This window comes from Rana temporaria, chromosome 13, assembly GCF_905171775.1.
Source record: "Rana temporaria chromosome 13, aRanTem1.1, whole genome shotgun sequence".
NCBI lineage: Eukaryota > Metazoa > Chordata > Amphibia > Anura > Ranidae > Rana > Rana temporaria.
In genome coordinates this window covers 121020968-121035226 of record NC_053501.1, presented here as the reverse complement: position 1 = coordinate 121035226, position 14259 = coordinate 121020968, and the positions used below count along the sequence as shown (strand labels likewise).

At 54.2% G+C, this 14259-nt stretch overlaps 1 protein-coding gene across 1 annotated transcript in view; it reads left to right on the top strand.

The window, feature by feature from the left end:
- The window catches only part of ASH1L (ASH1 like histone lysine methyltransferase), a 53853-nt gene that overhangs the window by 21626 nt on the left and 17968 nt on the right, over positions 1-14259 (top strand). Inside the window, 7 exon segments of the mRNA XM_040333051.1 lie at positions 810-883; positions 967-1012; positions 1258-1366; positions 1448-1654; positions 7790-7936; positions 9882-9990; positions 11604-11762. Of these exon segments, the coding sequence (XP_040188985.1) occupies positions 810-883; positions 967-1012; positions 1258-1366; positions 1448-1654; positions 7790-7936; positions 9882-9990; positions 11604-11762 (851 nt within the window).

Genomic DNA, 14259 nt, shown 5'->3' with positions numbered 1-14259 from the left:
CTCCGAGACTCTCATTATACAAATATTATCCTCTCCACATTGTGCGTCACCCCCGCCCCCCTATTGTACCCCCATCACTGAGGAAACCCCCCCCCCCGCCCCCCTATTGTACCCCCATCACTGAGGAAACCCCCCCACCCCGCCCCCCTATTGTACCCCCCATCACTGAGGAAACCCCCCCGCCCCCCTATTGTACCCCCATCACTGAGGAAACCCCCCCACCCCGCCCCCCTATTGTACCCCCATCACTGAGGAAACCCCCCCCCCCCCGCCCCCCTATTGTACCCCCATCACTGAGGAAACCCCCCCCCCGCCCCCCTATTGTACCCCCATCACTGAGGAAACCCGCCCCCCTATTGTACCCCCATCACTGAGGAAACCCCCCCCCCCCCCCCCCATTGTACCCCCATCACTGAGGAAAAAACCTTCTCCCCCCCAACCATCCTAATCACAGCCAGACTGGCAATGGTGGCCCCTCCCACAATGGGGAGATTTCCTGCAGTAGTTTGTGTCTCTGCCCCTCCCACAATGGAGAGATTTCCCTGCAGTAGTTTGTGTCTCTGCCCCTCCCACAATGGGGAGATTTCCTGCAGTAGTTTGTGTCTCTGCCCCTCCCACAATGGGGAGATTTCCCTGCAGTAGTTTGTGTCTCTGCCCCTCCCACAATGGAGAGATTTCCCTGCAGTAGTTTGTGTCTCTGCCCCTCCCACAATGGAGAGATTTCCCTGCAGTAGTTTGTGTCTCTGCCCCTCCCACAATGGGGCGGTTCTTATGTCTGTGTGACCCCGGGGTGTTGGTGTCTCTTGCAGGGAAATATCTGCGACATAAGAGGAGTGACTTCCAGCTTCCATATGACATCCTGTGGCAGTGGAAACACAACCAGGTAAGTGTCTCTCCGGGGGACTCACCCGCCTCGGGTGTGTAGTGCGGGGGATGGAATGACAGATCTTCTCTTTTCTCTTCTAGTTGTATAAGAAGCCGGATGTTCCCCTTTACAAGAAGATCCGATGCAGTAAGTGACCCCGATAAGTCCAGCACCCTCTCTTGTTATGGTGGGCCCCCCGCAGTGTCTGTAGCGCCCTCTCTTGTTATGGTGGGCCCCCCGCAGTGTCTGTAGCGCCCTCTCTTGTTATGGTGGGCCCCCCGCAGTGTCTGTAGCGCCCTCTCTTGTTATGGTGGGCCCCCGCAGTGTCTGTAGCGCCCTCCTTTTATGGTGGGCCCCCAGCAGTAGCGCCCTCTCTCTCTCTGTGTCCATAGATGTGTATGTGGATGTGAAGCCGCTGTCGGGATATGAGGCCACCACATGTAACTGTAGGAGGTCGGACAGTCTGGTGGACTGGGGCTGTGTGGAGGATTGCCTGAATCGGTGAGCATGCCGTGCAGTAACACAGGGAGGATGGTGATTGGTGGGCTCTCCAGGCTGACAGTTTGGCTTCCCCTTTTGCAGGATGATATTTGCTGAGTGTTCCCCGAATACCTGTCCCTGCGGGGAGCGGTGCAGCAACCAGCGAATCCAGAGACACGAGTGGGTCCAATGCCTGGAGCGATTCCGGGCCGAGGGGAAGGGGTGGGGCATCCGCACCAAGCAGCCACTCAGAGCCTCGCAGTTCATCATCGAGTATCTGGGGGAAGTGGTGAGCGAGCAAGAGTTCAGGTAAGTCCCGTGTCGGGGGAGAGCTGTGTGATGCAATTGCCTATATGCTTCAGTTTAATTCTCCCTGCTAACTTAATGCTGTGGGTTAGAGGTAACAGGTGTTCATGTGTGTGATTCATCTCTCTCTGTAAAGACTGTTCATATGTTAAATAAGGCTAGCTTTTGAAAGGCCTTTAATTGTGTGATAACACTGTCTACAACCTAGTGATGCTCAGAGGTGTTAATAGGTGTCAAACTGGATGCAGGGACGAAACGTCTGCTTAGGAAACTCAGTGTGTGAAGGTGGTTTGTTGTTATGCTGTTTAAGGAATGTGCAGTGATTAGACATGATAATTATCAGTCGGTGCCGACCTGTCTAGAATGTTTTAGTAATTAGCCTTAGTGTGTGATTGGGGGGGGTGGAGATTTCATTGTTGCTTCAATGTCTTGGACTGTATAAAAAGCTGAGAAGAAAACCATTAAAGTCTGTGTTGTTCCAGCAGTAAGCTTGGCATGTGTGGCTTTCTGGTGCGACTCCAGCGATATTCCTTCTCGTGGAATATTGGGGTGATTTTCGTTATGGGAAGAAGGGAACGTTGACGGGGATATCATACCGATACCGTCACAATTGGTTGGCAGCAGTGGGATTTTCCCCTCTACTCTCCTTTACACCCGGGATTCCAAGCAGACACTGGAAGAACTACTGGAAGGATTGCTAGCAACAAAACCAAGCGGGTCATCACAGCAGAATTAATGGAGATAGACCAGGAGGACGGGATTGCAGCAACGCCAGCAGTACAAGAGATGGAGACACCAGTGATTCAGGAGGAGGAATCGCCAGCCAACAAGCTAATGAGAGAGAAGCTAGCATGGTTCGGTCCGAACCCAACAGCGGATGTGGTGCTGAGAGTGATGGAGCTACAGGAGGCTAAAGAAATAAGGGACGCAGAACTACAGTTAAAACTGGCAGCAGTCCAACAAGCAGCCGCACATTCTCCAAACAGTGAGTACAGCACAGCAGACACAAGGTAGATTCCATTTAGCGCTTTTAAAGCTTTTGATGAAAAGGACTGTGAGATTAATAACTACCTGGCAGATTTTGAGCGACCATGTAACCTGCACCGAATAGCTAGAGGAGAGTAACCCCAGAGTCCCACCGACAGAAGTTCAGGGACTCACGCAAAACCACGAAAGACTCTTACGCAGAATGGGCATGCCAGCTGTCCCTGTCGGCCTCTAACTGGGTTAACAGCAGCCAGGCCACCACCGCAGAGGACATTTTGCAACTAATGCTCCTGGAGCAATTTTACAATCACATCCAGACGGACGTCAAAGATTGGGTGAGAGATCGCAGGCCCATGACTCTACCAGAGGCCGCGAAGTTGGCGGATGAATATGCGGATACTCGCAAGACAAACCAGGTCACACCACAGGTACAACCTCCACGACCAACGGCGCCCTAACACCCACCAGCCGCTAGATACCAACCTCCTAACAGACCGATGACATCTAGCCCTCGCTATCCACGCCAGGAGGACAATGAACAACGCTGCTTCCGGTGCAAACAGCTGGGTCACTTCAAGCAGAATTGCCCCATGAACGACAACACCAGGTCAAATTGGTCTCAACCTGGGTACCGCCCACCAGCAGCAGCCCATTGTGTAGACTCGGCTTGGGATCCCCAGGAGCTGGGTCAGGAAGAACCATTGGACACCCTTTGCGAAGTCCTCACGGTACAATCTGTTATTACGGACAACAGGGAACACCATTGTCAGCTGGTCATGGGCAACAGCCATGAGCCGGAGGGGCCCTGGAGGGAGCTGGGCAGAAAGAGGCACCGCCGGCTACCCCCCAAGAAGAAGAGGTCCTGAAAGCCGTATAACAAGCTGACCTGGGAGGAGAAGAAGCGACTGGAGGAGAGGGAGTCGCAGCGGGCGTCCCAGATGCGGGCCGAGATGTTCGCCAAGGGCCCACCGGTGGCCCCTTACACCACCACCCAGTTCCTGATGATGAAGGACCACATGGAGAGCCTGCAGGACATGAGCAAGCAGGATCTGATCCGTGAGTACATAGAGCTGGAGGAGTGCATAAGCCGCATGGAGGAGGAGAACAACCACCTGAGGTCACAGCGGGCTGACCCCCCAGGCTCCATGAACTGGAGATGGAGCTGGAGAAGCTCAAAGAGGAGAACTGGCGGCTGCGGAGGGAGCAGAGGGTGGCTGACCCTATGGGGCACTGATCCCCCCCCCCCCGGACTCTGAGCACCAGTGCTACAGCATTTCAACAAATATAACTTTTTCTTTTTATGAATCTCATGTGATTGTCACTTCAGAGCCATAACCTGCCCCCTCCCATAGCGGGACACCTAGACGGCGGCGCACAGACCCATTCGCTGTCTTCACACTGACTTCTGGTGACTCTGCAGATCGCACAAAGACTTGGGGACTGACCGGCATGTGATCTGACGACCCGGTGACATACCTGAGTCTGAAACAGTTGCCAAGGGAGGTCAGTCACGCCAAACGGAGTTAACCTCGGACTGAAAGCTCTGAACCCGTCAACCCTACTGGACCAGGAAAGGTCCAACCGGGTTTGCCGGAGCAGGGAGAAAAAGGGGGGCCATTGTGATGCAATTGCCTATATATGCTTCAGTTTAATTCTCCCTGCTAATTTAATGCTGTGGGTTAGAGGTAACAGGTGTTCATGTGTGTGATTCATCTCTCTCTGTAAAGACTGTTCATATGTTAAATAAGGCTAGCTTTTGAAAGGCCTTTAATTGTGTGATAACACTGTCTACAACCTAGTGATACTCAGAGGTGTTACTAGGTGTCAAACTGGATGCAGACGAAACGTCTGCCTAAGAAACTCAGTGTGTGAAGGTGGTTTGTTGTTATGCTGTTTAAGGAATGTGCAGTGATTAGACATGATAATTGTCGGTCGGTGCCGACCTGTCTAGAATGTTTTAGTAATTAGCCTTAGTGTGTGATTAGGGGGGGGGGTGGAGATTTCATTGTTGCTTGAATGTCTTGAACTGTATAAAAAGCTGAGAAGAAAACCATTAAAGTCTGTGTTGTTCCAGCAGTAAGCTGGTCTCATGTGTGGCTTTCTGGGCGATTCCAGGAATATTCCTCCTCGTGGAATATTGGGGTGATTTTCGTTATGGGAAGAAGGGAACGTTGACAGGGATATCATTGTAATACCGTCACAAGCTGTGATTGGCTGGCTGAACGGGGAGGGGCTTTGTGGGTGGGATTGTATGGGACTGTCTTGGTGTGGGTGGAAGAATTGTGTATATTACTTATCAACTCTGTGGTGGGACTTCGAAATCCTACTGATTCCCAACAATACAGGTCTGATCACAGGGGTGGAAATTCAGGGCAGTTTAGGAAACAGCGATCACAGGACAATTGGTTTAGGAAACGGCAATCACCGGACAATTGGTTTAGGAAACAGCGATCACAGGACAATTGGTTTAGGAAACAGCGATCACAGGACAATTGGTTTAGGAAACAGCGATCACAGGATAATTGGTTTAGGAAACTGCGATCACAGGACAATTGGTTTAGGAAACGGTGATCACAGGACAATTGGTTTAGGAAACAGCGATCACAGGACAATTGGTTTAGGAAAAAGCGATCACAGGACAATTGGTTTAGGAAACAGCAATCACAGGACAATTGGTTTAGGAAACAGCGATCACAGGACAATTGATTTAGGAAACAGCGATCACAGGACAATTGGTTTAGGAAAAAGCGATCACAGGACAATTGGTTTAGGAAAAGGCGATCACAGGACAATTGGTTTAGGAAACAGCGATCACAGGACAATTGTCTTCAGTATAAATAGGAAACATAAGGGAAATACAAAGACACTGAATATCAAAGGAGCGACTTCCCTAAACTCCGATCCTCGCTAGAAGATATGAATTGGGATAAAATCTGAGGAACACGGAGGAGAGGCGGGTTCCCTTTAAGAGATTATTAGATAAGGGCATTAGCCAATACATCCCATTGGGTAATAAATTGAACCTAACTCTAATGTAAAAAATCATATAAAAACAAGGGAAAAGGCCTGCAGAAAATACTAGGGGGAGGGGTCATCATCAGCATTCCAACTTCACAAAGAATGAAACAAGAAATGTGAGGGGTGCAATCAGATGAGAGAACATGAAAGACACATCCCAAGAAATTCTTTACATAAACAGTAAAGAAGGGGGGACAGACCATGTTGGCCCCATAAAGAATGAGGAAGGACATCTGGTTACAAAGGATGGGGGGATGGGGAAGGTATTGAGTTTGTTCTTCTCCTCAGTCTTCGCAGGGGGAGGGGCTTCAGTAACCAAATCTGCAGAGCCTATCCTCAGGACACGTCACAGGAAGCCCCTCCATGGATATCAGAGGACAGAATTAGACTTGGGAAACTTAACATTAATAAATCACCGGGACCGGATGTCTGCACCGAAGGGACTCAGGGAAATCAGTCAAGTAATTGCCAGACCACTGTTCCTCATTTTTACTGACAGTCTACTGACTGGAATGGTACCAGCTGATTGGAGAAAAGAAAATGTACCTCCAATATTTATAAAGGGCCCAAAATCCATCCCTGGGAATTACAGGGCAGTCAGCCTAACATCAATAGTATGTAAGCTCTTGGAGGGGATGATAAGGGACTATATACAAGATTTTAGTAATGAGAACGGGATCATTATCAGTAATCAGCATGGAGTCATGAAGAATCGTTCTTCCCAAACCGATCTATTACCCTTCTATGAGGAGGTGAGTTGCCACCTAGATAAAGGAAGGCCCATAGATGTGGTGTATCTAGATAATGGAAGGTCCGTAGACGTGGTGTATCTAGATAAAGGAAGGTCCGTAGACGTGGTGAAGGAGAAGGCACCGGACAGCGGGAGGAAGAACCGGGGTGCGCCGAGCCAACAGCGGAGAGCGGCAAACATAGAAGAAGACCCCCGGAGAGCGGAGAAGACCCCCGGATAGCGGAAGAAGAAGCACACCACCCCCCGCCGAAGACGTCGGAGGAAACCCGCCGGCGGGGGGGGCGCTTTTATAAAAGCGACCCCCCCCGGCGGTGGAAGAGAACCAGACGGCGGCGAAGAAGAGCGGCCCCCACCCGAAGACGTCAAAGAAGAAGCCCCCCCCCTGGTGAAAGAGCTAATAAAGAAGACAGGGGGGGCCTCCGGAGCAGACTAATAAATTATTTTAAAAACTCTTGTGTTGTGTTTATTAACTTTAACTTTTTGCCTCCAGGTGAATGGGTAAGGGTACGATGTACCCCATATCCATTCACTTAGGGTGGGGGGGGGCCGGTATCTGGGGGCCCCCTTATTAAAGGGGGCTCCCAGATTCCGATAAGCCTCCCGCCCGCATACCCCGACAACCAACGGCCAGGGTTGTCGGGAAGGGGCCCTGTCCTCATCAACATGGGGACAGGGTGCTCTGGGGTGGGGGGGGCCGCAGTGTGCCCCCCTGCCCCAGAGCACCCAACCCCCCCTTGTTGAGGGCATGCAGCCCGGTACGGCTCAGGAGGGGGGGGGGGGCGCTCGCTCGTCCCCACTCCTTTCCTGGCCGGCCGGGTAGCGTGCTTTGGATACGGGTCTGGTATGGATTGTAGGGGGACCCCCTACGCCGTTTTTTCGTTCCCGAGGGGGGAACCCATGCCGGATTTTTATTTAAAATCCTGCGGGGACTTCCCCCTCAGGATTCATACCAAATGCCGCACACGGCATTAGCGGATCGGATGGTAAACGGATCATCCGTTTTTCGTCCGTTCCGTTTTTTTGACGGAAGAAAAATAGGGTTTTCTTCCGTCCAAAAAAAACGGAACTTAACGCAGACGGATGCTGACGGACGTTAGCGGATGCTCATCCGCTAACGGACGTTAACCCATAGGGAAGCATTGCGGCCCGTTAACGGACGTCCAAAAAACGGACAAACGGAACGGACGTGTGAAAGAGCCCTAAGAGTGGCAAGGATGTGGAAATCCCTTCCTCAGGCGGTGGTCTCAGCGGGGGAGGGGCATCGATGGTTTCAAGAAACCATACCTACAGAGATATACAATGTAACACTGACATCCAATCACACAGGGAGGGGGCGTGTCTTCTTCCATCCTCACCTCCTCTGTGATTCCTGTTCTCTGTAGAAATCGGATGATTGAACAATATCACAACCACAACGATCACTACTGCCTCAGCCTGGACTCGGGAATGGTGATCGACAGTTACCGGATGGGCAACGAGGCGCGCTTCATCAACCACAGCTGTGACCCCAACTGTGAGATGCAGAAATGGTGAGCCCCCCGTATAATGCAGCGCCCCCTACTGCCAGGTCTGTCTCCTCTGTATAGCACAGCGCCCCCCTACTGCCAGGTCTGTCTCCTCTGTATAGCACAGCGCCCCCTACTGCCAGGTCTGTCTCCCCCTGTATAATGCAGCGCCCCCTACTGCCAGGTCTGTCTCCCCCTGTATAATGCAGTGCCCCCTACTGCCAGGTCTGTCTCCCCCTGTATAATGCAGCGCCCCCTACTGCCAGGTCTGTCTCCCCCTGTATGGCACAGCGCCCCCTACTGCCAGGTCTGTCTCCCCTGTATAATGCAGCGCCCCCTACTGCCAGGTCTGTCTCCCCTGTATAATGCAGCGCCCCCTACTGCCAGGTCTGTCTCCCCCGGTATAATGCAGCGCCCCCTACTGCCAGGTCTGTCTCCCCTGTATAATGCAGCGCCCCCCTACTGCCAGGTCTGTCTCCTCTGTATAGCACAGCGCCCCCCGTATAGCACAGCGCCCCCTACTGCCAGGTCTGTCTCCCCCTGTGTAGCACAGCGCCCCCTACTGCCAGGTCTGTCTCCCCCGGTATAATGCAGCGCCCCCTACTGCCAGGTCTGTCTCCTCTGTATAGCACAGCCCCCCCCGTATAGCACAGCGCCCCCTACTGCCAGGTCTGTCTCCCCCTGTGTAGCACAGCGCCCCCTACTGCCAGGTCTGTCTCCCCCTGTATAATGCAGCGCCCCCTACTGCCAGGTCTGTCTCCCCCTGTATAATGCAGCGCCCCCTACTGCCAGGTCTGTCTCCCTCTGTATAGCACAGAGCCCCCTACTGCCAGGTCTGTCTCCCTCTGTATAATGCAGCGCCCCCTACTGCCAGGTCTGTCTCCCCTGTATAATGCAGCGCCCCCTACTGCCAGGTCTGTCTCCCCCTGTATAACGCAGCGCCCCCTACTGCCAGGTCTGTCTCCCCCTGTATAACGCAGCGCCCCCTACTGCCAGGTCTGTCTCCCTCTGTATAGCACAGTGCCCCCTACTGCCAGGTCTGTCTCCCCCTGTATAATGCAGCGCCCCCTACTGCCAGGTCTGTCTCCCCCTGTATAACGCAGCGCCCCCTACTGCCAGGTCTATCTCCCCTGTATAATGCAGCGCCCCCTACTGCCAGGTCTGTCTCCCCTGTATAATGCAGCGCCCCCTACTGCCAGGTCTGTCTCCCCTGTATAATGCAGCGCCCCCTACTGCCAGGTCTGTCTCCTCTGTATAGCACAGCGCCCCCTACTGCCAGGTCTGTCTCCCCTGTATAATGCAGCGCCCCCTACTGCCAGACCTGTCTCCCCCTGTATAATGCAGCGCCCCCTACTGCCAGGTCTGTCTCCCCCTGTATGGCACAGCGCCCCCTACTGCCAGGTCTGTCTCCCCTGTATAACGCAGCGCCCCCTACTGCCAGGTCTGTCTCCCCTGTATAATGCAGCGCCCCCTACTGCCAGGTCTGTCTCCCCCTGTATGGCACAGCGCCCCCTACTGCCAGGTCTGTCTCCCCCTGTATAATGCAGCGCCCCCTACTGCCAGGTCTGTCTCCCCCTGTATGGCACAGCGCCCCCTACTGCCAGGTCTGTCTCCCCCTGTATAATGCAGCGCCCCCTACTGCCAGGTCTGTCTCCCCCTGTATAATGCAGCGCCCCCTACTGCCAGGTCTGTCTCCCCTGTATAATGCAGCGCCCCCTACTGCCAGACCTGTCTCCCCCTGTATAGCACAGCGCCCCCTACTGCCAGGTCTGTCTCCCCCTGTATAATGCAGCGCCCCCTACTGCCAGACCTGTCTCCCCCTGTATAATGCAGCGCCCCCTACTGCCAGGTCTTTCTCCCCCTGTATAATGCAGCGCCCCCTACTGCCAGGTCTGTCACCCCCTGTATAGCACAGCGCCCCCTACTGCCAGGTCTGTGTCATGTGTTGATATCCCTGTCTTGTGGCCAGGGCTGTGAATGGGGTGTACCGCATCGGTCTGTACGCCTTGAAGGACATGCCAGCGGGAACTGAGCTGACCTACGACTACAACTTCCACTCGTTCAACACCGAGCAGCAGGTGAGTGACCCCAATGTAACGGAACGTCCCGCGCTCCGCGTGAGTGTTTCCGTCATATACCGCTTCCTATCAGTCTGGATATAGATATCGGATATTCCAGCCGCTCCCAACACACGACGAGACTTGTCTGCTGAACATGGAGAACCAAGAATACAACCTTATATACAGTTAGAGGAGGGAACCAGAACATAAATTAACATGAGCTAATTAACTAATCATTTACCCAGACGAGGCGACTCCGAGATATGACCTTTCAGGGTAGACGTCCCGTCTCCTCGCTCACCTGCTATACAATACACATGATCATAAGTGTAAACACAGGACATCTTCACACAATAGCAGGGTCAATTAGCACAGAGAACAGACAGATGTCTGGAGGTGATGGCATTAGCATCTAACAGTATGTGTCCCAACAGTATGACTCAGTCACTCTAATATGGCATATACAGGGCCCCCCAGGCATACAGCTCACAAAGAGCACCCCTCCCCCAAATGCCAGGGCCCATGATCGCAAGGCAGGAGGCGAGCATTCAGTCCCCTCCAAAAGCCTCCGTCCCGAGTGAGTCTGTCACAACACCATTCTGTACTCCCTGACTTGGTAGCCACGACAGTCACTTTATAGGCAGTGGCCGTGTCCACCCTCTACGTAGCTGAGTACCCCTAGGTAGGTTCTAGCCGTGTACTCCCAGGTAGGTGGTAGCTGTGTACCCCCAGGTAGGGGTTAGCTGTGTACCCCCAGGTAGGTGGTAGCCGTGTACCCCCAGGTAGGGGGTAGCTGTGTACCCCCAGGTAGGTGGTAGCTGTGTACCCCCAGGTAGGTGGTAGCCGTGTACCCCCAGGTAGGGGGTAGCTGTGTACCCCCAGGTAGGTGGTAGCTGTGTACCCCCAGGTAGGTGGTAGCTGTGTACCCCCAGGTAGGTGGTAGCCGTGTACCCCCTAGGTAGGTGGTAGCTGTGTACCCCCAGGTAGGTGGTAGCTGTGTACCCCCAGGTTGGTGGTAGCCGTGTACCCCCCAGGTAGGTGGTAGCTGTGTACCCCCAGGTAGGTGGTAGCTGTGTACCCCTAGGTAGGTGGTAGCCGTGTACCCCCTAGGTAGGTGGTAGCCGTGTACCCCCAGGTAGATGGTAGCTGTGTACCCCCAGGTAGGTGGTAGCTGTGTACCCCCTAGGTAGGTGGTAGCTGTATACCCCCTAGGTAAGTGGTTGCTGTATACCCCTAGGTAGGTGGTAGCCGTGTACCCCCTAAGTAGTTGGTAGCCGTGTACCCCCTAGGTAGGTGGTAGCTGTGTACCCCCAGGTAGGTGGTAGCCGTGTACCCCCAGGTAGGTGGTAGCCGTGTACCCCCCAGGTAGGTGGTAGCTGTGTACCCCCAGGTAGGTGGTAGCTGTGTACCCCTAGGTAGGTGGTAGCTGTGTACCCCTAGGTAGGTGGTAGCCGTGTACCCCCAGGTAGGTGGTAGCTGTGTACCCCCAGGTAGGTGGTAGCTGTGTACCCCTAGGTAGGTGGTAGCCGTGTACCCCTAGGTAGGTGGTAGCCGTGTACCCCTAGGTAGGCGGCAGCCATGTTTGGTCTCCTCGTTCTTTGCACATTAAATGTCTCTTCCTCTCCTTGCAGCAATTGTGTAAGTGCGGCTTTGATCGATGTCGGGGGATCATCGGTGGGAAGAGTCAGAGAATGAACGGACTGACCAACAAAGGCGGCCATCAGGTTCCTCACCGCAGGCTGGGGCGCTCCAAGGAGAAGAGGAAGTCCAAGCACCGGCTGAAGAGAAGGGTGAGTGCGGGGGGGATGGAGGGTGAGTGCGGGGGGGAATGGAGGGTGAGTGCGGGGGGGAATGGAGGGTGAGTGCGGGGGGGAATGGGGGGTGAGTGCGGGGTGGAATGGGGGGGTTATTAGCAGAATACAGTTCAGGGCTGCACTCTGTACAGGAGGTACCAGTGACTGCATCACATGGTGCAAAAAATACAATTGTGCAGAAAAGAACTGTCAAAAGATCTGTGTAACAAGGTAAAGATGGAAACGGATACAAAGCTTTGAATATTCCAGTCAGTTCTGTTCAATCACTTATTAAGAAGTGGAAAATTCGGGGATCTCCCGATACCGAGCCAAGGTCGGGAAGACCAGGAAAGATTGCCGCCACAACTGCCAGAGGAATTGTTCGGGATTCAAACCCCACAGAGGACCAGAGGAGAAATCCAGACTGCTGTGGAAAAAGATGCTGCGGCCGTTCCAAGGAGCACCATATGATGATACATGGAGCTGCCCGGTTACAATATGGCCGACACCACCTTGACACCTCCCAGCTACTGGCGCACCTGGAGTGACCAGACCAAAATAGACCTCTATGGTCACAACCATAAGCGCTATGTATGGAGAGGAAGAATACCATCCCCACTGTGAACCATGGTAGTGGCTCAATGATGTTTTTTTTGGGGGGGGGGAGGCTTTAAAGACATGGGGAGGGGGGAATATTGTGAAAATTGATGGAAGATGAATGAAGAATGTTATCAGGAAATACTGGCAGACAATTTGCGTTCTTCTGCAGGAAAGCTGCGCATGGGACGCTCTTGGATTTTCCAGTAGGACAATGACCCGAAGCACAAGGCCAAGTCGACCCTCCAGCAGGACAATGACCCGAAGCACAAGGCCAAGCCAACCCTCCAGCAGGACAATGACCCGAAGCACAAGACCAAGCCGACCCTCCAGCAGGACAATGACCCGAAGCACAAGGCCAAGCTGACCCTCCAGCAGGTCAATGACCCGAAGCACAAGGCCAAGCTGACCCTCCAGCAGGACAATGACCTGAAGCACAAGGCCAAGCCAACCCTCCAGCAGGACAATGACCCGAAGCCCAAGGCCAAGCTGACCCTCCAGCAGGACAATGACCCGAAGCACAAGGCCAATATGACCCTCCAGCAGGACAATGACCTGAAGCACAAGGCCAAGCCAACCCTCCAGCAGGACAATGACCCGAAGCACAAGGCCAAGCCAACCCTCCAGCAGGACAATGACCCAAAGCACAAGGCCAAGCCGACCCTCCAGCAGGACAATGACCCGAAGCACAAGGCCAAGGTGACCCTCCAGCAGGACAATGACCCGAAGCCCAAGGCCAAGCTGACCCTCCAGCAGGACAATGACCCGAAGCAGAAGGTCAAGCCGACCCTCCAGCAGGACAATGACCCGAAGCACAAGGCCAAGGTGACCCTCCAGCAGGACAATGACCCGAAGCCCAAGGCCAAGCTGGCCCTCCAGCAGGACAATGACCCGAAGCACAAGGCCAAGCCGACCCTCCAGCAGGTCAATGACCCGAAGCACAAGGCCAAGCTGACCCTCCAGCAGGTCAATGACCCGAAGCACAAGGCCAAGCTGACCCTCCAGCAGGACAATGACCCGAAGCACAAGGCCAAGCTGACCCTCCAGCAGGACAATGACCTGAAGCACAAGGCCAAGCCGACCCTCCAGCAGGACAATGACCCGAAGCACAAGGCCAAGCCGACCCTCCAGCAGGACAATGACCCGAAGCACAAGGCCAAGCTGACCATCCAGCAAGACAATGACCCGAAGCACAAGGCCAAGCTGACCCTCCAGCAGGACAATGACCCGAAGCACAAGGCCAAGCCGACCCTCCAGCAGGACAATGACCCGAAGCACAAGGCCAAGCCGACCCTCCAGCAGGACAATGACCCGAAGCACAAGGCCAAGCCGACCCTCCAGCAGGACAATGACCCGAAGCACAAGGCCAAGCTGACCATCCAGCAAGACAATGACCCGAAGCACAAGGCCAAGCTGACCCTCCAGCAGGACAATGACCCGAAGCACAAGGCCAAGCCGACCCTCCAGCAGGACAATGACCCGAAGCACAAGGCCAAGCTGACCATCCAGCAAGACAATGACCCGAAGCACAAGGCCAAGGTGACCCCCCAGCAGGACAATGACCCCAAGGCCAAGCCGACCCTCCAGCAGGACAATGACCCGAAGCACAAGGCCAAGGTGACCCCCCAGCAGGACAGTGACCCCAAGGCCAAGCCGACCCTCCAACAGGATAATGACCCGAAGCACAAGGCCAAGCTGACCCTCCAGCAGGACAATGACCTGAAGCACAAGGTCAAGGTGACCCCCCAGCAGGACAATGACCCGAAGCACAAGGCCAAGCCGACCCTCCAGCAGGACAATGACCCGAAGCACAAGGCCAAGCTGACCATCCAGCAAGACAATGACCCTAAGCACAAGGCCAAGCCGACCCCCCAGCAAGACAGTGACCCCAAGGCCA